Source organism: Pipistrellus kuhlii, unplaced genomic scaffold (assembly GCF_014108245.1).
Source record: "Pipistrellus kuhlii isolate mPipKuh1 unplaced genomic scaffold, mPipKuh1.p scaffold_m20_p_2, whole genome shotgun sequence".
In the NCBI taxonomy this organism is placed as follows: Eukaryota; Metazoa; Chordata; class Mammalia; order Chiroptera; family Vespertilionidae; genus Pipistrellus; species Pipistrellus kuhlii.
Window position 1 is genome coordinate 8,354,242 of NW_023425515.1, and position 26,201 is coordinate 8,380,442.

The following is a 26,201-nucleotide window of genomic DNA, read 5'->3' on the forward strand; positions in this document are numbered from 1 at the left end:
CTATCCCTCTCCCTTCCTCTCTTTAGAAAAATCAATAAAATGTATTAAAAAAACAAAACAAAAAAATCACAACAAGTTTGTCCACACTATGTAGTTTGCCCAAGCCTGTCTGAAATGCAAGTTCAAGAAAATGGTTCTCTTAGATTTTCTGCCAGATGAAAATGGAGTAACACTCTTAGCTAATGAACTGCCAACACCCAAATCAATTCTTTAATTCATTATTTTAAAAAAAAATGTTTACCAAATTTTCAAAAGATACTTAAATATTCTTTGCAAGTAGTAGAAATAAAGATGACAAGAATTTTGAGCAATCTTTTGTCTGTTCTTTCACTGGTGGCCAGCAGGGGGACTCAGCGGATTCCATTCATAAAGTTATACAGGACAGGACTAGTTTGTAGTACCATGCAAAAGAACAAGTATTATTCATTCACAGAACAGTTCTTAACTATAAAGAATTTCCTTGAAACCATGTTCATGGAAACATTTTATTACAATATCTACTTAAAGGTATTATTATCTAAACCCCTTTTAAATTTAAGTTTTATTTTTGTATAGAATACTTTCTACACCTAAACTCCAAAATTAATGTTCACTATGAGACAGTGGGTCTAAACTAGTTTGTGCTGTAAGTTTATGTATTATTCCATTAAAAATTCTACTTTGTACACTATTCCCAATGGACTTGGTGGGGGGCGGGGGGTTCTACAGCTTTTGAGCTCTCAGGTAATTTTAAAGATTAAGGAAAAAGGAAATGCATTAAGAGAATAAAACAGATTAGTTTTAAATCTCACACATTTACATCAAACCTATTACCAAATTTGGGTTTAGCATCACCAGAGGTCTAAACATGACGAACGAAAAATCTTGTTCAGAAGCAACTGTAGTGTCATAGGTTTCTAGTTTTTTTTGTGTGTGTGTTTTTATTTTTATTTATTTTATTATTATTATTGTTGTTGTTTTAATTTCTTTATTGGTTATGGTATCACATAATTGTCCTCATCCCCATAAGGTTTCTAGATTTTGCTGAATAATTCTTTTCTAAATACAGTTGTGCTAAATTTGACATTCCACATTCCACCGTTATCCATTGATAAAAACAGTTGACAGATTTCAATGAAATAGCTCATAATAAAACTAGAAATCAATTTACCACTTGAGATACACAGATCCTAACTGAAAAGGATCTTCCGTGCATGTGCATGTATGGTAAACACCATCCACGTTGACTATCTCTTGGTATCACTGCACCAAGCCACGCCAGGGAGCCTCCGGCGTATCCAGTGGTGCCTCCTGGGATGCTGGGCTGAGGCAGCTCTGCCTTTGCTCCCTATATTTGCCAAGGTGCTTCATGACCCACCTGCAGGTCATCTTCGATATCCTCTACTACAGAAAAAGCAAGGAAAAATAGTCTCCAGAAAGATGTTCTCACTTCTTAAGAGAAACAGTGTCGCATAAGAACGCTCTCTATCCACAGGAATTTGTCTAGCAAAGGATGAGATCACTTACTTGAAAAGTAGCCTTTCCTCTGAGCATAGCACACACCAAGGCCACAAATGGAAATCACTAAGGCCACTACCACCACGGCCGCAATGATGCCACTCACGTTGAGATCATCTGGAAAGCAAAATGGACCAGGAATGAACTCATGTCCAGCAGAAGGGCAGGTGCAGTCCTTCTGTTTGCAGCTGTACCATAGATATGGGTAGTTTCATGCTTTTGAAGTCCAGACAAATAACTCATTTTCAGGACATGGTTCAAAAGATAATTTGCTGATTACCTATAATTTCTATATTTCAAAAAGAACTTCTTTAGAACGGTTCACAGGTTCTGCTTTTGGTTATGTTATTAATGATAATTTAAAAAGAAAACAACATGAGATTTCAGGAATTCTTGTGTATTTCGAATTATATAAATTCCAAACCAAAGGCGTGAAATGCCTAGGAACAATGGATGAGCATTAAATAAACTAATTTTAACTTTTAAACTAACTTATGCCAGAAAGAGTAGATATGTGGAAATCATATCTAACTTAAAGCGGTACTACTAACAAAACACAAACTATTAAAATACTATCTGTTATGTATTTTACCTATTATGTATCTGCTAGAAAAATGTAACTAGAATGTAAAAACCATAATATCACAGATATTACTTCTTAAGAGGTGGGTAAATTAGGCATTAAAATTAAACATGACCATTTAAAGAAAAAATAAATAGTAATAATGTAGGTGGTACAGGTTACAATAAAAACCATGAGGATAGTATATGAATGAATTAAGTTAGGAAAACACTACATCGTGTTAATTTTTATAACAGACTAGAGGCTCAGTGCACGAAATTCATGCACTCGGGGGCAGGGGGTCCCTCAGCCTGGCCTGCACCCTCTCGAAGACCAGGAGCCCTTGGGGGATGTCCAACTGACAGCTTAGGCCTGATCCCCATGAACCTAAGATTATATTTTCCTTAAAAATTAGTGATGCATTTAACTGTACTCAGACAATACACATTACTGCACACATATCTGCACACTCGTAAGCACACTGGAAAAATAAATTTCTGACCCCAAAATGCTAAGGATAAGCTCCTGAACTGAGAGAAACCTCTGTCTTCTGCTTCAGGTTGCAGCCCTCCTGAGTGACCTTTAACCCCTTGGGGTACCATCTCAGCACTCTATTACACTCCATTTTCAAAACACACATTTTTCACAGAGGAAGAATTAAACCAAATTATTAAAAATAAAATGAAAAAATAATATGCTTGTTCTGAAACTCATAATCTGAAAAGATTCTTGTGCCCTAATTTTATTGGATTTTAAGGAGCTTCATTTTATGTAACATAATATACAGCAGCTACCTTTTATAGCAACCTAGATCCATAATTACCTTTTTTGAGAACCTACTTTGCAGTAAGTCTAACAGTATTTCCCAAGATCAACCAAATTAACAATAATAACCTGATAACAAGTCAACAGACAACACTTATATGGTGTTCACAATATGCCAGTGCTACTCTTAACACTTTCAAATATCATTTCCATCTTCATATCAACCCTGTGAGGATAGCATATTTTTACTTCCATTTAGGGGAGACTGAGGCACAGAGGTCAAATAATTCACCTCAGAGTATATAGCTAGTACATGGCAGAGCCAGAATTGGATGCAAAGACAAAGAAGCTATTTTTAATCTATCTCCCAAACAAGCCGAGTACTTAGCATTTTATGTGGATTAAAAACAGCATCTTTGCTCCTTACATCAAGCTAGCTTTTTTTAAAAAATATATTTTATTGGTTGTTGCTTTTTTTTTTTTAAATCAAACTCTTTTTTTTTTTAAATATATATATATTTTTATTGATTTTGTGCAGAGAGGAAGGGAAAGAGATAGAGAGTTAGAAACATCGATGAGAGAGAGTCATCCATCTGCTGCCTCTTGCACAGCCCCAACTGGGAATATGCCCGCAACCAAGGTACATGCCCTTGACCGGAATCGAACCCGGGACCCTTCAGTCCCCAAGCCAACGCTCTATCCATTGAGCCAAACCAGTCTCTGCTGGTTGTTGCTTTTTTTATATAGAGAGGAAGGGAGAGGGATAGAGAGTTAGAAACATCGATCAGCTGCCTCCTGCACACTCCCTACTGGGTATGTGGCTGCAACCAAGATACATGCCCTTGACAGGAATTGAACCCAAGACCCTTGAGTTTGCAGGCCTATGCTTTATCCACTGAGCCAAACCTGTTAGGTCATATCATGCTAGTTTTAAACATTCCCTCCAGATTATCCTCCCAACCACTCAGCCCTTTTCCACCCCTTGCTCCTTCTACCCCCACTCCTTACACCTCCTAGCTGCAAACCATCTGTTCCCCCCAGTAGTTCATGCTTACCTACTTGCATTTTTTTCCCACGGCACCTGCGAGATCCAACGGAATTACGGGCTTCGCAGTAATACTCTCCACTGTCCAGTTTTGAAACGGTGTTAAATTGCTGGAATTTTGTGGAAGGAAGAAAAATAAATGTGTTTTTTTAAGCAATAAACCTGTGAATAGGCTCCAGGTCCCTTGAACTTTCGCGGTAAGTTGGTTTTTCTTTTTCAATGACTTCAAGACTGTATTTTTACTATGAATTCAAAAATCTTCCACTAGCTAGGCCTCCTGTTTAATTTGACAGAGAAAGGTTTATGGAGAAGTATCTTTTTGTGTGTGATACTGGGAAAGTAAGACAGTTATGAAAGCAATGGGCATGTTTTAAAGTTCATAGTACATTGTATTCTAGAAGTATTCTAGGTACTTCTTTTTTAAAAAATATATATTTTATTGATTTTTTTACAGAGAAACATCAATCAGCTGCCTCCTGCACACCTCCCACTGGGGATGTGCCTGCAACCAAGGTACATGCCCTTGACCGGAATCGAACCTGAGACCCTTGAGTCCGCAGGCCGGCGTTCTATCCACTGAGCCAAACTGGTTTCGGCTCTAGGTACTTCTAATTCTCCTAGTTAAATGTTATTTGCAAGGGAAGGCCTTCTTGGCCTGAAAGGGCTGGTACACCCTTTGAAGCCACATTGAATTCAATGCAGAGGCACATGCTAACCCTTCTAAAGAGCCAGCGCTACCACCGGGAGGCAATATGGAGCCTAGGAAAGTCATAATCGATGTGGTTCATAGGATTACAAATTCTATCAGGTGTAGAATATTTGAAAATTCTAAAAACATGAAGTCCAACCCTTGCTCCTTCCACTCCCTGCTAAAGTAACTGAGAGTTAAGACTTTGATTTAGGTTTCATACTTGCTATTAGTAGTTTTATCCCCTTGGGAAATTTTACCTAGGGAAGGAGGAAGGAATGCGGGGAGATAGGAGGATTTCAAATAAGAGCGAAAGACAGACAGATAAGAAGGAAAACGGAGGGAAGGCAGGAGGCTGGAAGGAGAATGGGAGGAAAGAAGGAAGGAAGGAAGGAAGGGAGGGAGGGAGGGAGGGAGGGAAGAAGGGAGGGAGAGAGAAAGGAAAGGAGGAGGGAGGAAAGGAGGGAGAGAGGGAAGGAACAAGGATAAAGGGAGGGAGGAAGAGAAGAAAGAGGAAGGAAGGAAGGAAGGAAGGAAGGAAGGAAGGAAGGAAGGAAGGAAGGAAGGAAGGAAGGAAGGAGGAAAGAAAGGAGGAGGGAGTGAATGCAGAGTTGCCTGGACTCAGTACAGAGGGGAAGAGGGTGCTCAGAATCATTCCTTCACACCTCCTGTCACCTCAGGACGGCAGGAGCCATTCTTAGCCATGAGAGCCAAGAACCTCTAAGGAGCATCCCCTCATGGTCTTTGCTCTTCATGCCACGTATGTCCCTAAAACTAGCCAAGATCTTATTAACTCCCTTTCCTCTCACTTTTCTTTACTCACTCCCCACCCACTTTCCCTCTCTGTAGACTTCAGCCAAGTGGGGTTAAAGCTTTTCCTCGTTTATTTTAACTCTTCGGAAACATCTCTCACTCCCCCTAAAAGTCAGAGTACTTCAACAATATTCACCATGAGCTCCAGGCCCAGCGTGTGTACCAACCATCCGTTAGACTAAAACAATGATCTTCCAACACATTATAACTGGTCATTATAAAAGGAAGTCACGCCAAAACCAATTTGGCTCAGTGGATAGAGCATCTCGGCCTGCGGACTGAAAGGTCCCAGGTTCAATTCCAGTCAAGGGCATGTACCTTGGTTGCGGGCACATCCCCAGTAGAGGGTGTGCAAGAGGCAGCTGATCAATGATTCTCTCTCATCGATGTTTCTAACTCTTTATCCCTCTTTTCCACTCTGTGAAAAATCAATAATATATATATAAAGGAAGTCACCATCACCCGTACAATGGTGTTTTGGTTGCTGCCCATTTCTCAAAAACCAAGCTGGTTCTGCCCTTGACATCACAAGATATTTCAAGGGTAACAGAGGAAAGTGAATGTTATCCTTTCAGACTTGCCTCAGGGCTTTTAGCACCTGCTCCGGGAAAAAATAAATTGGAAAAGCAAATATAGCGAAGTGTGATGGCAAGTGCTCGGCCCAGATTCACTGGGCCTGCTGACTCACCTGCTGCCACCCAGAGGGCCAGGGCGTGGCCTTCCTCAGGGAGTAGCCACACCCATGGAGATGCCCATTACTTAGCCAGTTTATCCATATGCGTTTTTGTTTACCAGAGGAACTAGTTTGTAAATGTTATAATGCACTTGTGGGTTGAAGGCAGAAAAGGAAACATTATACCCTCCTTTTAAAATCATGAAAATGATTATTGCCGGGTCTATTTAAGACTTTTTGATAATGCTTGTGGTAGTAATTCTGCAGGAAGGGAAAGTAGATATTTTAAAACTGACATGTTACATTTTTGGAATGAAAAAGAAAGCTTCAAGCTTAATGATCTTGATTTTGACTTCCATCTCTACCTTACAAGAGAGAAAAAGGCAAATATATACTTTAATTTTTAAATGTCATGAACTTTAAAAGTTTATTTCATAGATTGCCATCAGTGTTCCTAGAAAGGTGATATTTTCAATGGGAAAATCTAAAGTCATAGGTTCTTCAATCACCAAGTCAATGGTTGATGATCTAGTAATGGGAGTTTCATGACACAGACATCCGATCAGAGGTTGGCAATACTAATCTTACATGACTGGCACTTGGGTAAGGGTGCCCCTCCCAATGCCAGAGTTTCTGTGCATCTCCCTGACATTGTAAATGTTACCTTTCCAGGCCAGGAAGGCAGCCAGCATGAACCACCTGATCCGTCATCACGGTTCAACCTGCTCTGTCCCAGGCCACTGTGTGCTCAGCTCCCCGGTCGTCTATCGTCTTCCCATCTCCGGTCCCAGCCCTTTCCCTCCCTTCTCTGGGCATGGACCCCTATCTTCCCATCTGCCCTCTCCTCTCTCCACTTAACCAGCAATGACATCAGCCCTCTATTCTACATCATTTTACGTTCCAATTATTTCTTTCCCCTCCAAATGCAGAACAGTTATGGGGCCAAGGCCTGCAATGCCCTCACCAGAGTTCCAGATTTCGTGTTCATTGTGTAGGAGCTGTTGGTAACGTGGGCGTCGAGTCTGGGGTTCCCCAGCAGGCGGGTGCCATCCTTAAACCACGTGTACGTAGGCGCTGGATTCCCTTCTTTGTCTTGACATCGCAGCTCCACCACGGTCCCGCTCAGGACAGAACTGGGGATGTTACATGTGGGAACTCCTGGAGCCACTGGGGGACGGGAGTCGAATGGTATTGGTTATTTACAAGGCAGATTTGGGAGATGCAGGTAAGGTCCAAAAGCTGCTGTTTCTGCCAGGGACTGACCTAATCAATCCCTCTTTTAAACAGGGTTTTCTCTGGCTCATCACAAAAGGGAAAAAGAAAGATTCAAAGCACAAGAACAATTAGCCATTCTTCTATGAGACTGAAAGTTTCCGCCTTGTAAAACTCTGGGCAGAGAGCCTGTCGGTCACACTGGACTTCTGATCTGCAGAACCGTGAGCTAATTAGTGGGTGGGGTTTCATGCTGCTAAATTTGGGATCACTTGTTATGTAACAATTGAAGGTCAATACTCCATGTGATTCTCCTGCAAGGTTTTCTGAATTTCTTCTATACTAGTATGTCACTAGTATTGTAGAAAGATCCTGGATTATATAGAAAAAAGAAGTGGTTTTATTTTATTGATTTCAGAGAGGAAGGAAGAGGGAGAGAGAGATGGAAACATCAATGATGAGAGAGAATCATTGATTGGCTGCCTCCTGCATGCCCCCTACTGGGGATCAAGTCTGTAACCTAGGCATGTGGCCTGACTGGGAATTGAATCATGACCTCCTGGCTCATAGGTCGACGATCAACCACTGAACTACACCGGCTGGGCAAAAAGAAGTGATTTTATTCCTCTTGTTTGGTATTTTATACTAACATCTATGAAGGAGCAAATATCATGTTCCTCTATCAACAGTAATCACGAGCAGTTAATATCCATCAGTGATTTTTACAGTAATTAACCATAAGGCCTTTGGGGTTAGCTCCAAATCCTGACCCTACCAGCTGTGTGGGCTCGGGAAAACCATTTAACTTCTATTTCCTCATCTGTGAAGCTCAGGCTGTCAATGATGATAAAGTAAAATTACATATTAGAAAAGGCCTGATGCATAGAATAAATGCTAATTTATTATTAGAATAAATGCTAATTTCTTTTCTTTATCAAATAATATCTAATACTTCTCCTGGACTACCCTTTTGTTTTACTGTTTTGTTTTTTTTGTTTGTTTGTTTTTATCATCTCGTGGGATACTCTCCTATGCGGTAGGAGAAATACCGCATATGCTGAAAGGTATTGCAAGAAAATGCTCCTATGAACAGTGTAGGGCCGTTCAGATTTACATCCCTCTTGAATGAAGAGAAGTTTTGTGATCACGCACTAGTAACCTTCACAGTTCACTAGCCAATGAAGTGAAGTGAGAAATGGTCGCGACACTGCAGGGAAGATGGTGCTGGTGGTCTCTGTGACTCTGCTGCCTGGGCCCTGAGCGGCCCCATTGTCCCCAGGGCAGGGTGATGGGAAGGGGGGCAGGGCGCAGTCATCACACAAGATACAAGTACGTCACCTAGTACTTCTAGCGTGACTGTGTTCTCTTCCAGCCTCTGGCCTTCGTTAGTTGGGGTGCTCACTTCACAACGATATTTCCCAGCATCATTTCTTGTAACATTTTTGATCCTGATACTGAAATCCATCATCTGAGCTCGATCTTTAAAGTCACCTGTTAGAAAAAGAAGACCACGGTGTTGATGATAATACAAGTCACTGTCTCTATACTACCTTCCTCAGATCACTTCATTCAGTACCCAAAGCAGTTATTTTTCAACCAATAAACGAAACTTAAAAATTGCATATGAGTGCTGCTATTTCAAACTTCTTTTCTTTCATCACCCACCTTAGAGCAATCAATGCATGGCCTGTCAGTGGTTGGCAAACTCATTAGTCAACAGAGCCAAATATCAACAGTGCAACGATTGAAATTTCTTTTGAGAGCCAGATCTTTTTAAACTTAAACTTCTTCTAACTTCACTTCTTCAAAACAGACTCACCCAGGCCGTGGTATTTTGTGGAAGAGGCACACTCAAGGAGCCAAAGAGCTGCATGTGGCTCTAGAGCCACAGTTTCCTGACCATGGGCCTGTCTTACTGCATCTGTACTTGAACCACTGAGTTATTGTACAATAAGTCACAGACATCCTAGCATTTCTTCCATCCATCTACACTTTAAATCAAAAGCTCATTACAAAGTCAATAGGAAGAATAGGGAGTGAAATGTAAGACAAATCAAAAATAAGAAAGTACTGGATTAAGGTAGTTGCATTTACCCTCCTCTAAGTCTTACTTCCTAAGCTTTGCAGTGATGGAGATACTGAAACGCGATGAAGTTACTATAACTGAGCTGCATCCCAATCTGCAGCATCTTGTCTTTCTTTCTCTCGAGAGGAAGAACAATTGTATTCTACACCCTGGAGGTCTGAGCTGAGCAAGGAAGGGACCAGGGCCTCAGTGGAGTTCGCCTACGTCTGTTCTGTGTTCTCTGTTCCGGGGGCTGTGTTCTAGGTCTTCGTCACTCACTGCTGGTTTCATCTCCCACTTGCAAACACACATTTTCATGAGCCGGCTACGTCCTGTCTCATTTGTAAACGAACAGATAGCAGCTGCGCTTGGTGTTTGTTCTCTGGCTCTCACCTCGAGTCCACAGCTTCTTACCTCTGAGATCCTGGCCGTAGTAGACAAAGGAGACACTCGGCCCCAGTTTCTTCCACTCTAACCTGGAGGCCGGGGTCTTCCTGGGGAATTTGCAGGTTAAAATAACCTCTAGAAACAATAATAGAAGTACTTATTTGATAAATTGTCCCTCTGAAATCATATTTCACTTAATTATGCAATGAATTTTTAACATCCTTAAGTTATTCCTCTGTATTTCTATTCATTCATTCATTCCATCTATCCATTTCATCAATCCATCCATCCATTCACTCATAAATTACCTCAACATGTACCACATGGCTTAACCCAAAGGTAAACTGAAAGCACTGTAACTCTTCCGCATAATAATTGTGTGATACTTTGTTACTTTCCCTAGTTCTTAGACATCAGTTACTCTCAATAAAATAAGATAATATCTCAAATTCTTGTGAGTCTTTAAATACAATAATATATGCACAGTATGTACTTTAAAATGGCAGCAATGATTAATTACCTTATTCTTTCCAGCCTCAGACTTTGAGGATTTTATAGTCTGGAACAAGAAGCAAATCGGATAATGCCATTTCGGTCCAGTGTGCTGAGCGCCAGGGTGGAGGTAAGCCTAGGAGAGGCACTAAGTCCAGCCCAGGCCATGCAGTGCACACCCACAAATATCCCCTCCACAGGCTACATTCCCACTAAGATCCCTTCTTTGGTTACTCTCTCTCAGAATATTTTAATACAAAGCTAAGATTGTCTTCTAACAAGTTGTTGAATCCTACCCCTTACCACAATCCAGATAAATTATGGTAAAATTCTTTCATATGTCTGATTTTGTGGTAAGCAGATTTAATACCATTAAATAAATTTAAAAAACCACAACTCAGGATATTACATAATAAGGTAGATTAGAGAGTAATGCTTATCATACTATTCTGGTTGTATTAAAAATATACACGTAGGTATGAACAAAAAGCCTGTATAAATGTATATGAAAATATTAACCAGTGATGATTTCTGTGTGATAGAATCATTATTTTTCTTTTTGTTTTATGTAGTTGCTAAGTTTTTTTTAGTTCCACGTGTATTGATAGAAGAAGATGTAATGGAAAATAGAAAGTAGGTAAAAGAAAGGTAAGGGGGGAAAAAACCCGAAGTTGTTTTCAAAGATGCCTAAAGATGTATTGATAGAAGCAGGTTCTGCATTACAGAGAGACACCATTTCACAGACATGTTTACAATTACACTGAGAGACAAACGTGTGCCGAGGCACTGGTCTGAGGAAGCACAGCTCCCTTCTGTTGATTAAGGAGATGGGTGGGGACTTCCCGGGGTTTGGAGTTTTAGATAGGTTTCCTTCCCGTATTTTGTTGAGTTTCCAACAATTAAACACACACCCACACTCATTTTTAGCCCCTATTCCTAGTTCTTAGGAATACACTTACTTTCAATTGTTTCACATATTTAACTAGACACACGCACACCCCCCCTTGGGGAATTCTTCCTGATTTCTGTCCTTGCTGCTCTGTGGGGGACCTTTGGAGAAATGATTTTTGAAAACATAACCAAGGATTTCCCCAAAGGCAGTGGACTCCGCTCCAGCCTCATTCGCGCTGAGCACGTGACCTGTGGAGAAATGGTCTATGCAACTTGTCTAAAATACACTGAGCGTATTTTATTGTTCTGGAGCTCTGTCGAGGAGCAACACAAAGACCTCTGTCCTTTTGGATCTTATAATTTGCAAGAGGTCAGAAAAGCATGAAGTAAATTATATAGTATATCAGGTTGAGTGTTATAGAAATAGAGTAGATCAGAGTACAGGAGGCATGGGAATTCTGGGGGACACATGTACAATTTAAAAAAAAATAACGTAGTTGGGAAAGAGATCAACCAAAGGACTTGTGTGCATGCATATGAGCCTAATCAGTGGTCATGGTCAACAGGGGGGTAGGGGCATGCGTGGGGAGGGATTTGGGATTGGAATGGGGGGATGAGGACAAATATGTGATACCTTAATCAATAAAGTAATTAAAAAGAAATAATAACGTAGTCAGAATTCACCTCATTTCGAAGGTGACATCTGAACAAACACTTAAAAGATGGAATTAGATCCCAGCTGAATGACACAGTGGTTAAGCATGGACCTATGAACCAGGAGGTCACGGTTTGATCCCTGATCAGGGCTCATGCCGGGGTCATGGTCTTGATCCCCAGTAGGGGGCGTGCAGGGGCAGCTAATTGATGTTTCTCACATCAGTGTTTCTCTCCCTTCCTCTCTAAAGCCAATAATAATAATAATAATAATAATAATAATAATAATAATGGCCAAAACCGGTTTGGCTCGGTGGATAGAGCGTCGGCCTTCGGACTGAATGGTCCCAGGTTCGATTCTGGTCGGGGGCATGTGTCTTGGTTGCAGGCACATCCCCAGTAGGGGGTGTGCGGGAGGCAGCTGGTTGATGATTCTCTCTCATCGATGTTTCTAGCTCTCTATCTCTCTCCCTTCCTCTTTGTAAAAAAAAAAATCAATAAAATATATTAAAATAATAATAATAATAATAATAATAATAAAAGACAGAATTAGAATTCTAACTAGAATGTCCTAAAATTCCCATTTAGAATTTGCCATGTGGTTCTTGGGAAGTGCTCTAAGCAAGGGATGAGCCAGGGCCCAGACCCTGTGAGGAACAATAAATCGGGGTTCAACGTCTGAGTATAAAGAACCAAGTGAACTTAAAAGATAACTACCATGGACTCTTCTTTTCTTCTTAGCCAAAGGTCAACACTCCAGGCCTGCATAATTCTGCATCTAGCCCTCAGGGTAATTGTGTCATCATATAGTAGCTTAGCACAGGCTTTGAAGTTAGATATTTGCCAAATACCAGCTGTGTGATACTGTGCAAATTACCTAACTTGCACAATAGGTAAAGTTGTTGTAAGGTTTAAATGAGATGATGTATTTATGTACTTGGGGGCACATGGTACTCATGCGCCATAAATGGTAATTATTACTTTCACACAGGAGGAGCTTGTCTTAGTTGTAGTGGTAAGAGTGCATCAACATGACAGAAATCCACACTTTATTACCATTACAAATTTACCTAAAAAATCACTTAGATTTGAACTAAAATGTTACTTCTCAGATGGCAAAGAAAATAATATAGAGATAAATCATATTTTCTCAAAAGAAGGCATATTAAGACAGAAAAATGCACCAAGTTTTTCCATTAAGATGCTTATTTCATTCAGATTGAGAAAAGGCAATTTTTTTTTTTAAAGTTTAGTGCCTGTTTGTTGTTTTTATTGCTTTTTTAATTTATTTTTATTTTTTTAGAGAGGAAGGGTGAAGGAGAGACAGAGAAACATTGATGTGAGAGCAAAACATCAATTGGCTAGATCATTGATTCTCTCTCATCATTAGTGTTTCTATTTCTCTCCCTCTCCCTTTCTCTTTGAAATCAATAAAAATATTTTTTAAAAAAATCAATTGGCTGCCTTCTGCATGCCCCCTACTGGGGATTGAGCCCACAGCATTGTGCCCTGACCAGGAATTGAACTAGCAACCTTTTGTTGTACGGGACAATGCCCAATCAACTGAGCCACAACAACGAAGGCTAATTTTTGTTCTGACAAAGCATTAACACAGATATTTTGCTATGAATTTTAGTTTTTCTAGGATTCTGTACTGCTGACTATCTTCTGATTTTCTTCTCTGTGCTCAAGTTAAAAATAATCAAAATTTTATATAATGCAAGAAGAGAATTGATCCTACTAAGTAATTGTGAAGAATTCAAATTACTTCTGAGGAGAAAAGTATCCTATAAAACCCTAATTTATAGCTCTCGGGGTTGGACACTCTACATAAGATTATTCATATAATTTATAAGCCTGACAGAGCTGTCTTTTTTTTTCTTTCCCCAATCTTATTCTGTTTTTGGCTCTACTATCGGAAGTGATACAGAACAGCAGTACTGGAAAGAAGGAATTAATTCATGATTTATTGACATCAGAGTGATAGAGACAAAAAGTCAAATGAATTGGATGGACCACACATACACATAAATCATAAAATATTTTAGACTGCAAGTAAAATCAAATTACTGTATGCAATATCCTAAAACTAAAAAGTGGTAGAAATTTATTTTTGCTTTATGGAGAGCCAAGTTGGAATGATTGGGCACATATAAAATGGAATCAAAATGTAATTCTTAATTAAAAGGAGCAGAAGTGAAACCAAAAGATAGAAAATACTTACTTGGGTCTAAGACTAACGTTTGATTGCAATAAATTATAGAAGAATTTTCTACAGTAAACGTAAAACACCCATTAAAAAGGAATGTAGCCGAAACCGGTTTGGCTCAGTGGTAGAGCGTCGGTCTGCGGACTGAAAGGTCCCAGGTTCGATTCCAGTCAGAGGCATGTACATTGGTTGTGGGCACATCCCCGGTGGGGGTGTGTGCAGGAGGCAGCTGGTCGATGTTTCTCTCTCATTGACGTTTCTAGCTCTCTATCTCTCTCCCTTCCTCTCTGTAAAAAATCAATAAAATATATTAAAAAAAAAAAAAAAGGAATGTAGCCCTGGCTGGTGTGGCTTAGTTGGTTGAGCATCATCTCATGCACCGAGAGGTCACCAGTTTGAATCCCAGTCAGGACACATGGATTGTGGGCTTGATGCTTAGTAGGGAGGATGCAGGAGGCCGCTGATTGATGTTTCTCTCTCACATCAATAAATCTCTCTCTCTCTCTCTCTCTCTCTCTCTCTCTCTCTCTCTCTCTCTCTTTTCCTCTCCTTCTCCCTCCATCTCCCTTCCTCTCTATCTAAAATCAATAAAAACATATTTTTTAAAAAGTAATGTCAATGGTTCAGAGTTGTAGTATGGAGCGATGTTTTGAAACTAGATGGAGGTGATGGTTACACAACATTATGAATGCCACTAACTTGTTTACTTTAACACAGTGGATTTAATGTTATGTGAGTTTCGCCTGAATAAAATTTTTAAAAAATATATTTTATTGATTTTTTAGAGAGGAAGGGAGAGGGATAGAAAGCCAGAAACATCAATGAGAGAGAAACATCGACCAGCTAACCCCTGCACACCCCCTACCGGGGATGTGCCCACAACCAATGTACATGCCCTTGACCGGAATTGAACCTGGGACCCCTCAGTCTGCAGGCTGACGCTCTACCCACTGAGCCAAACCGGCTTCGGTGTGAATAAGTTTTTTATTTACTATCATCATTATTATTATTATTTAGTTAATCCTCACCTGAGGATATTTTTCCTATTGATGTTTAGAGAGACTGGAAGGGAGGGAGAGAAGAGAAAGAAACACTGATTTGAGAGAGACATATATATTGGTTGCCTCCTGCGTGTGCCCAGTCCAGGCCAGGGGAATCGAACCTGTGATCCTTAAGCATGAGGGCTGATGCTCTAACCATTGAGCCACTGGCTAGAGCTCAGTACGTTTTTCAAAAAGGAATGAAAGGTTAAAGAATATAACTGGCATTGTAATTCAGATATTGTGGCATAGGGCCGAGAGGGCAGGGATGGATGTATATCCATGGTATCCCGTTGCACTCAACAGTAAGAACCTCCGGGGAAAGTAAAAAGTAAGAGAAACTAACTCCACTTCCTTATCCCTCATGAGCATCCTGACCCATCTTCCTCTCACTGTGCTCACTTGTTTGGCCTTGACAGTGTCTTTGGTACCTCTTCCAGGCCTGCTTATCCTTCCTCTACGTACGTTCCATAGTTCCAAATCACTTCCAATCTTTAATTTCCTCTTCCCACCTCTGCCCATTTAAAACTAAGCCAGGATAAGAGTATTTTATTAGCTTACTCATATAAAATATTAGAACTTTTAAATACTTAATTTGTTATTAAGTGATGTTATTTTTGAATGATAGACTGACTCTTATTATAACATATTTTTACTATATAATCACATATAACAAATGTGCCAAGTACTATTGCAAGTACTAATTCATTTAATTCCTCCACACCCCACTCTTCACCTATAATCTTTTTTAAAAAAATTTTAAAAATACATTTTATTGCCGAAACCGGTTTGGCTCAGTGGTAGAGCGTCGGTCTGTGGACTGAAAGGTCCCGGGTTCGATTCCAGTTAAGGGCATGTACATTGGTTGCGGGCACATCCCCAGTAAAGGATGTGCAAGAGGCAGCTGATCGATGATCCTCTCTCATCGATGTTTCTAACTCTCTATTCCTCTCTCTTCCTCTCTGTAAAAAATCAATAAAATATATTAAATAAATAAATAAATAAATAAATATTTTATTGATTTTTTTACAGAGAGAAATTGAGAGGGATAAAGAGTTAGAAACATCAATGAGAGAGAAACATCAGCTGCCTCCTGCACACCTCCCACTGGGGATGTGCCCACAACCAAGGTACGTGCCCTTGACTGGAATTGAACCTGGGACCTTTCAGTCCACAGGCTGATGCTCTATCCACTGAGCCAAACTGGTTTCGGCCTCACCTATAATCTTTGCTCTCCTTTAACCTATCTCTCTCTACCTCCAGGAACCTAAGACATGCCTGAAGAAAAGGGATCAGACATCAGGACTTGTTTCTTAAATGCTTACCGTCTCTGCCTCAGCAAGTATGACATTTAAGAGACAGACAGTCTTCTCTTTTCCTAGGATTATTGTGTTCCAGGTAAAAGAGACTTCAGAAAAGTAGTGGGTAGTCAATATTTGAGGTAAACTCACAAAAGCCTTATAAATTGTTGGCTATTAGAACCATTAATTTTTTAAAATTGTGGTAAAATACACATACTTTAAACGTAACATCTCAATTTTCCAATATATATATTGAATATATAGATATAGATATAGATGATATAGATATAGATATAGATATAGATATATTTTTATTGATTTTTTTTACAGAGAGGAAGAGAGAGGGACAGAGAGTTAGAAACAATGATGAGAATCATCGATCAGCTGCCTCTTGCACACCCCCTACTGGGGATGTGCCTGCAACCAAGGTATATGCCCTTGACTGGAATCAAACCTGGGACCTTTCAGTCTGCAGGCCGATGCTCTATCCATTGAGCCAAACCGGTTTTGGCTAAAATATATTTTTATTAATTTCAGAGAAGAAGGGAGAGGGAGAGGGAGAGAGAGAGAAACATCAATGATGAGAGAGAATCATTGATCTGCTGCCTCTCGTATGCCCCCCTCTGGGAATCGAGCCCCCAACCTCAGCATGTACCCTTGACCAGAATCAAACCAGGGACCCTTTGGTCCACAGGCCAACGTTCTAGCCATTGAGCCAAAAGATCTAGGGCAACATCTTGATTTTTAACTGTATAGTTCAGTCATGGTAAGTATATTCACATTGTTGAGCAACAAACCTCCAGAACTTTTTCATTTTGCAAAACCAAACTTAAATATTTTGAAGAAACTAAAATAAACCACAAAATGGCACCTCAAAATAGGCTATGTTCATTTGAAGTACATCAAGTAGCGTGAGGTTTGCGGTGTTAACTTCCATTTACCACATCTACCTGACTGGAAATTTTTAAGATCCCCATCTCCCCAGTTTCACAAATTAGATTTGCTTTGTTCCGGATAATTTACGTAATAAGAGACCTTTCTTGTAATCAGGTCTTTCACCGCATGTCCAAAATTTCCATTGAGGAGGTGGAGAAAGAGTTCCCAAGGCAGAAAGGGCATTTTAGGCAGAAGAATGAGTGTGAGGGGAGGCAGAGGGTCTGGACAAACAGAAAGATTGCTTCACATGTGCCATACTCTTGGGTCATTTAATCAAAACAGTCTGTGAAAAGCAGCAATGTACTCTACCTTGATACTCGATTGCTGTGATTACTTGATGATCCTTTGGGTCAGACAATCCAAAGGTCTTAGGACCTGGCAGATTAAAACAGAGAGGATAATTAAAATAGTATAAGAGGTCTTTCTAAAAATGTTTGAATAAGATGCAAGGGTGGCAATATGAAAGAAAACAGGCCTCAAGTTTGGTGACAGTTTCATATAATTCGTAGCATGTTATGTTTTTATTTTATTTTATACATATATATATATATATATATATATATATATATATATATATATTTGTATTGATTTCAGAGAGGAAGGGAGAGGGAGAGAGATGGAAACATCAATGATTAGAGAGAATCATTGACTGGCTGCCTCCTGCACTCCCCTACTGGGGATTGAGCCCGCAACCTAGGCATGTGCCCTTACCGAAATTGAACCTGGGACCTTTCAGTCCACAGGGCGATACACTTTCCACTGAACCAAACTGGCTAGGGCACATTATGTTTTAAAGTATTCAAATAAGAAAAACCAAGCCAAACCATTAAATGTCTCTTCCGTGTTCTGTATGGTGGTTTTACCCTTTAAGCATTTCCCAAAGCAGAACCCATAAATCTATTAGGGCCCCCTAACAGACAACACATTTCCACAAGCCTGATTGTTAAACAAGAGTGTATGTCCTTAATTCACCAAATATATAATCCAGTATCAGAGGGCAATGTCCCCCCACTAAAACCTACTAATTTTTGGCACCTCATTCAAGGATATAAACTGCTTTGGGAACTTATCCCTGACTGTACCTTCCTTGTATGAAAATGGGTCATTATGGTGATTATGGTGGCGAACGTGATCTGAGAGTTATACAGTGATGATGACGATGGTGTATCATCATGCCCATTACCTTACACAAAATTTCACTTTACAAGTGTTCAAACATAATTTACTTTTATTCTATAATATGCAATATTCAGAGTGACCTGCTGTACTAGACATTACTTTCTCTTAAAAAAGTTTTTAAAATTTATTTTTCAATTACAGTCGACATACAATATTCTATTAGCATCAGGTATCCAACATAGTTATTGACTTTCGTATACCTTATGACTAGGCATACTAAGATTGGAACAACCAAGTAGCAGTACCAGGAATTAAAACTTTCTAATTCAATCTTTGACATGTGTCATTTTGTGTTATGGATGCCATTCTACCATCAGTTTAATGACCATATTTAAAAATAATTTAAATCACTTCCTATAAGTGTGAAAATTTCATATATATATGAAATATAAATGCTACTGGGGAAAGATTTTTACCTGTTGTACCTCTGATATAGCCCAAATACCTAGAATAGTGCCTAGCATAAAACAAGGCACAGTAAGTGGTTGTTGAATGCATAAATAATACCCGACTACCTTGTATACTATTGAGAGGAATCCAGTGAATGGGGTCAGATCAAACCAACATTAAATAAAGGGTTCCTGAAGGCAAGCAATTCACTGGGGAAGGTGTCATATGTATGCAATACTGGACTGGTATTAATTTCTTCAAAGTCAGAATACAAAGCATCCTTGCTGGTTAGCTTAAGTAAACAATTTAGGTAAAAGGATCCAACTGCTGCTATTCATTATTCACCCCCAAATCACATATGAAATAACCTAAGATGAAATTAAACTGGTCATAAAAATATAAAGGTTATTTCTTGAATATATTTCTACAATTTACTAGAAGTGCTGTTTTGCTGTTCATGCTTTCATCTGCCTCTGTCTCTGTAAGATCTACAACCCTGCTTTCACGAAGGCAAAAATGATTTCATTGTTGCCATATCCAATGGACAATTTTCAGTGTTTATCTTACTTAATCTCTCTCTGAAATCTGACTTCGTTGATTTCCCTGGACTGTGTGACATGACTAATCTTCATTCTGTATCCCTTGTGGGTTCTTCTCATCCATCCACCATCCATCCATCCATCCATCCACCCGCAATCCATCCATCCATCCATCCATCCATCCATCCATCCATCCACCATCCATCCACCACCCATCTATCCACCATCCACCATCCATCCATCCATCTATCCACCCACAATCCATCCATCCATCCATCCATCCACCCACAATCCATCCATCCATCCATCCATCCACCCACCATCCACCATCCATCTACTACCCATCTATCCACCATCCACCATCCATCCATCCATTTATCCATCCATCCATCCATCCATCCATCCATCCATCTATCCATCCATCCGGAAATGGCTTTTCTGACTCAACTCCTTTATATATAATTTCTTATAGTCTCAGTCATTCAATAACCATTTATTTGCTAAAAAGTCCTAAATCTGTATACCCAGTTGTAAGTTGTCTCCTGAGATTAAATCCATAAACTGCTCTTTCTATAGGATATCTATATCTCCATTTCCTATAAGAACCACAAACTCATAGGCAAAAATAGACTCAATGTTTACCCCTAAACGTTGTTTTCTTTCTACAAATCCTATCACAGTGAAAGACACCACAATCTATTGTACATGGTCACTCATGCCAGAAATTTAGGTGCTTCCCATGATGTAACATCATTCCATCTATTTACTCATCAGTTTCCATCTATGGACTGAGAATCATGTGCTGTACAAGACACAATGTTTTGGAATATTTTCCCTCCCCCACCTTATGCAGCCAAGTGTTCTTTGCCTCAGGAGGGAATGTACGAAGCCAAAACCAGAGAGAAAAAAGCAAGTATTTCCAGACTTTCCACACCTGGAAAACTTGACTGTGAGGGAAACGGAAATGGAAACGAATCATAGCTGATGCAGATCTTTAAGAAAAATTATACCTTGTTCCCAGCCTTATGGTAGAGAGGAGGAAGTGAATTGGAGAACAGAATCTTAATGGGCTCTTAGGAAAGAACAATAGACCTGGCTGGTGTTGCTCAGTTGGTTGGAAAGTCCCTTACATTGAAAGGTCTAAGGTTCGATTCCCTGTCAGGGTACATACCTAGGTTTCGAGTTCAATCGCTGGGCAACTCATCAAGAAAGAAAGAGAGAGAGAGAGAGAGAGAGAGAGAGAGAGAGAGAGAGAGAGAGAGAGAGAAAGGAAGAAAGGAAGAGAGAGAGAGAGAGAGAGAGAGAGAGAGAGAGAGAGAGAGAGAGAAGAGAGAGAGAGAGAGAGAGAGAGAGAGAGAGAGAGAGAGAGAGAGAGAGAGAGAAGAGAGAGAGGAAGAGAGAGAAAGGGAGGAAGGGAGGAAGGGAGGAAGGGAGGAAGGGAGGAAGGGAGGAAGGAGAAAAGAAGAAAAGAAAGAAAGAAACAAAGAAAGAAAGAAGGAAAGAAAGAAAGAAAGAAAGACAGAAAGGAGAGAGTAGATGACATTTATTTAACACTTAGATGTTAGGCCACATTCCTAGAACTTAAATATTAGGTTATTTGACTCTTACAACAATTCTCTATGGTAGGGTACCATTAAATTTTTTTTAAATTGATTTCAGGGAGGAAGGAAGAGATAGAGACAGAAACATCAAGAATGAAAGAATCATTAATCAACTGCCTCCTGAACAGTCCACACTTGGAATTAACCCGGGCATGTGTCCTAACAGAGAACTGAACCATGACCTCCTGGTTCAGAGGCAGGGATTAAGCAATCTTTTTAAATATCCTTTTTCTCCTTCCCATATATTTCTGTCCCAAAGCAGAATATGTACTGTGTTCCTCTAACTCTCTTCTCTCATCCCCATCCTCTCCCCAGGATCACACACACACACACACACACACACACACACACCCAATCCCTGTGTCTTTCTTTTTCAGCTTCTCCTCTTCTTTCCCAACTTTGTTGAGGGTCTGGGGAAGCCAGGGTCTCATGTATTCTTGTTGCATATAACCTACATCTAAATAATACGATTTTTTTTTTATTTTTTTTTTGCCAGTGATTCTGATTCCAAACCATTATTCTGTGAGACTTTCAAAGCACATTTTGAAAAAGTCTCTTTTCTCTTTTAGCAACATGTAAATTAGTGCCCTCTGAGAAATTCCAATAGGACTGGCATTTGTCATTTTTAAAGGGTTTTGGTACTTTTTAGACAAAACACCGAAGACTCATATTCCCTTGAAACAAGCTGAGGGAAAAGTCGGGGGCCAAAGAGGAAAAGATCTTTGTTTCCTCAGCATCATCAGATCTTTGAACTTTTCCAACACTGCAGGGCCCTCTGAGCCTGTTTGTTTTCTTGAGGAGGCTCGGGCCAGCTTTCAGTGGAGGCAAACATTCGTTCAGCCTGAGGTTGGAAGGTTAGGACTGGGTTAAATCATGTCCCTCCTTTTCCATTTTTCCACTTGCTTAACACTACTCTGAGAAAAGTTTCTTCCATTTTCAAAAAATCACTTCAAAAGTTCTGTGGAAAAGAACAGCTGTTAACTTCGGATTTGAAGTCCCTCAGAATTTTTATATGTATATATTTGAACAGAAAAAAACAATGTGTCCCAGACACTAAAAAAGCGAGGGTTGGTTGAATTGGCAAAACTACAAAGATAAAAACAAAAATTAAAATGAGGATTGGTTTTAATGAATTAATAAATAGGTAGTTGAATATTAATTTATGTAATTTTTTAAGCATCTCCTCCTAGCTACCTTTCTTCTTCTAATTCTATTTACTTCAAGGTTTGCTTTTAATTAAGTAAGAAGAATTAAAACGCATGGTGACTTTGGTTGAGCTTATTAAAGACAATGTTCTAAGTCTTTATAAAACAATTTATGCGTTATAAGACTTCTATCCTGTTTCAGCCTTCCTACCCTTGGCATTCAATTTTAATTTTTTTTTAAACTTGCACTCAATAGCTCTTCTTATGAAAACAAAACGTTGGATTTTGTATAAACATTTCGCTAACAGATGTTAGGGATAGTCTCTGTTGGCTGCTTTCTTGAAGTGATTTTTATTTTCCTTTCCATTTTCCAGAACAAGTTAAGTAGGAAAACAAATAAAATTGTCTGCTGATTGAGGCCGGCGATTGTTTTAAAGTTAGGTTAGCTACAAAACATCTTTAATAGTTAGGGATGTGTGCCAGAGTCTCTGGCAGAAATTCATAAGATGAGGCTAAGAGATGATTACTTCCATAACCACTAACAACTCCCAGCCAAGTCAAAAGAAACCCTGGTGTTTCTTCCCCTCCCTAACGGTAAGGATAAAAGTTCTTATATTGTTTATCACTTACCTAAAATAATCTGGTTTGACTAAAAAAGAAATACTCATCGACAGCATCACAATTTTAAAATTTACTATAAAAGTGTTGTTTAAATGAATGCTTTTAACTAAAAACATACTTAGCAAAAATGGATATGTTGACCTAACCGGTTTGGCTCAGTGGATAGAGTGTCAAAGGTCCCGGGTCCAATTCCGGTCAAAGGCATGTACCTTGATTGTGGGCACATCCCCAGTAGGAGGTGTGCAGGAGGCAGCTGATCAATGTTTCTCTCTCATCGATGTTATTGACTCTCTATCCCTCTCCATTCCTCTCTGTAAAAAAACAATAAAATACATTTTTTAAAAATTGATATGTTACAGAGATGACCATGCACACAAGCAAGGTATAAAAACTGGAATAAGTTATTTCATAAATCATCAAAAATAAACGTTAATAGCCTTGTGGTTTTGATAAGGATATGGAATTTTTGGACTGGAACCCAGATTCTTTGTCTGCTGGAGTCGAAGAATGAATCCATGAACAGAAGGTGGTATAGCAAAGGTGGAGATTTATTGAAGAACAAGTACAACTCCCATGTGGGGAGAGGGAAAGGGTCCCACATGGGGAGGGGAAAGGCATCCACCGACTTCCTGTTTCCATGGTTTATAAAGGCAGCAGTTTCTGTGGGCTGATATCCCCTCTGATTGGTCAATATTCCCTTTCGAATTGGTTACTATAGTGACTCCTGAGGCCCTCCTCCCTTATTGTCCTCCTATTCCTTTTGGGCTTTTTTTTTCTGTCTTTTTTATTTTGTAAATATAGACCTTTTTTTGGCTACTTCCAGTTCCCTTTCTTACGGAAATGTAACTGTACCTGGTTTCCTTGTATTATGGAAATGTACCTTCTCCCAATCTGTAGCCCTGTTTTTTCCATGGACCCCAATTCTAAAAATTCCTTCAACCTGCTTATCTATATACATAACACAGACATATGTTAATTAACCAGGACACCATAACGGATAGACCAGATAGGAGGAGGTTGCATGCCCAGTGTTGGGGTGGGGTGGCAGGGGCCTTTGCACACCTGGGCTGGGGGAAGGCCTGATCTGCAGCAGCTGTGGCTGCTTCAGGGGCCAGAGACAGAGGCGAGGCCAGACCAGTGACTGGAGGGTGGGTGGTGCCTCTCGATTCCGAATCAGTGCTGGGCTCCTAGTATTCCCCTAAAATTCTTGTTTCAGCAATCACTGATATACAATTACATTAACAACTATAAGAAAGATGCCCAGGGCCAGCAGTAGCAAAATAATACCACCCAGTATTCATTATGGATAGTATTTATATGTTTTTAAAAAATATATTTTATTGGTTTTTCACAGAGAGAAAGAGAGAGGGATAGAGAGTTAGAAACATCGATGAGAGAGAATCATCGATCAGCTGCCTCTTGCACACCCCCTACTGGGATGTGCCTGCAACCAAGGTACATGCCCTTGACTAGAATCGAACCTGGGACCTTTCAGTCTGCAGGCCAACACTCTATCCACTGAGCCACACCAGTCCCGGCAATATTTATATGTTAAAATTTATAAATTGAGACAGGAATTAGGATTTAGATAATATACTCATCTATCTCACCACTTAAGTATAGTAGGTCTAAAGAGGGGTGGGGATGGAGGAGAGGGAGACAAACATACAGACATGTCTTCTTCTAACCTCTCAAACTGGACATTCTGGACATTTTTTAAAAAATGGGTGTTTGTTTACTTACTTATTTATTTATTAAAATATTACATATGTCTCCTTTCCCCCCCATTGGCCTCTCTCTGGCCACTCCCACCCCCCAGCACATGCCCTTACCCCCCTAGTGTCTGTGACCATTGGTTATGCTTATATGCATGCACATAAGTCCTTTGGTTGATCTCTTAACTTCCCCCCTCCTCCCCTGCCTTCCCTCTGAAGTTTGGTGGTCTGTTCAATGCTTCTATGTTTCTGGATCTGTTTTTGTTCATCAGTTTATACTGTTGATTATATTTCACAAGTGAGTGAGATCATGTGTTATTTATCTCTTTCCGATGGGCTTATTTCGCTTAGCATAATGCTCTCCATGGCCACCCAGGGCCCTTCCCCTTAATGAGACATTGATACCCTATTTTCAGAGAAAGTAAAGCCACATCAAAGTGTAAGGAAAATGAAAAGATGTGCTTAACTTTTAGAGCTGATGTCCTGGTGAGCTAATGACGTCCTGGTGAGTTAATGATAGCCTAAAGAATTTAAGGGTGATTTCACTATGAATAAATTTTCTCCTTAAGAACCTAACTTCTAAGTAAAATGTGACTCCACTGTGTTAATATCCTCATTTGACAGATGTGAGGACTCAGAGAGAGGTTAAGTAGCTCTTGCTCAAGGTTACAATGCTATAAAGCAGGGAAGCCAAGACAGGCATCTATACTAGCTCTACTGGCCCCACAGGTATCCCCTCCCCCTGCCCAGCCATTCTCAAATTAGGGGCTTTGTGAGAAAGTACTAGGACCAAACACAATACTGCCAGATACTCTGCAGATGGCTTCTTTGTCTGCTGGAGTTGAAGAATGAATCCATGAACAGAAGGTGGTATAGCAAAGGTGGATTTTCAAGCCTGAGGGCTGTAAGGACATCATTCAGAGAGTATATAACCAATTGCCATTTTTAGCAGAGAAAATGTTTGTGGGAGAATGTTTGTGGTGAATGAAGTAATCTGAATTAAACTTGTGTGTTTATTAATGCTGCACAAAAGTGTTATGTCTCCTCCCCTTTGCTGCTTTAAAAACCATTTGAGGACAAGAAAGACAATTTGTGTTTTAGAACTGAATATAAAGTTGTTTTCCTATAAGTTGCATGCATTAGTAAATTTAGAGAACTTTTCAGGGCATTCTGTTACTCAAACAACCATTCAATTAAAATTTTGGAGTAATATTAGATAGACATGAAATAAATAAATTAGCTTCTTACAGTAAAACGATTTCTAAAAAATGTCAAAGAAAAGTCCTTCAGCACAACTTCACTTGTTTAACAGTGGTCAATAGCAATGGAAGGCCATCAATGGTTGAACTTCACCAGGTAGGTAGTCCCCAGTAGGAAATAAAAGAAGCTATTTAAATTTTCTGAGGACTTTCATTGATATTCTCCATGTGACAATCTCAGCCAAATACAATTATTTTACCAATGGCATGAACTATGTATTTTATTTTACTTTTTAAATATTTTTAATTGAATTTTAGACAGAGAGGAAGGGAGAGAGAGAGAGAAAAACGTCCATGAGAGAGAAACATCTATTGGCTGCCTCCTACATGCCTCCTACCAGTGATCCAGCTGGAAACCTGGGCATGTGCCCTGACTGGGAATTGAACTGGCAACCTCCTGGTACGTTGGATAATGCCCAGCCAAGTGAACCACACCAGCTAGGACTGAACTCTAGATTTTTAATAGCTGATAACAGTCAACCCAAATCCAGTAGACTCTCAAGGCAAAAATGAAGAAATGTC

At 39.7% G+C, this 26,201-nt stretch overlaps 1 protein-coding gene across 1 annotated transcript in view; it reads right to left on the reverse strand.

Moving 5' to 3' along the window:
• The window catches only part of JAM2 (junctional adhesion molecule 2), a 48,984-nt gene that overhangs the window by 3,555 nt on the left and 19,228 nt on the right, over positions 1–26,201 (reverse strand). Inside the window, exons 2-7 of the mRNA XM_036444411.2 lie at positions 17,540–17,605; positions 9,735–9,842; positions 8,594–8,746; positions 7,008–7,210; positions 3,880–3,979; positions 1,507–1,614 (exon numbers count right to left, since the gene is read on the reverse strand). Of these exons, the coding sequence (XP_036300304.1) occupies positions 1,507–1,614; positions 3,880–3,979; positions 7,008–7,210; positions 8,594–8,746; positions 9,735–9,842; positions 17,540–17,605 (738 nt within the window). The remainder of the gene's footprint in view (positions 1–1,506; positions 1,615–3,879; positions 3,980–7,007; positions 7,211–8,593; positions 8,747–9,734; positions 9,843–17,539; positions 17,606–26,201) is intronic.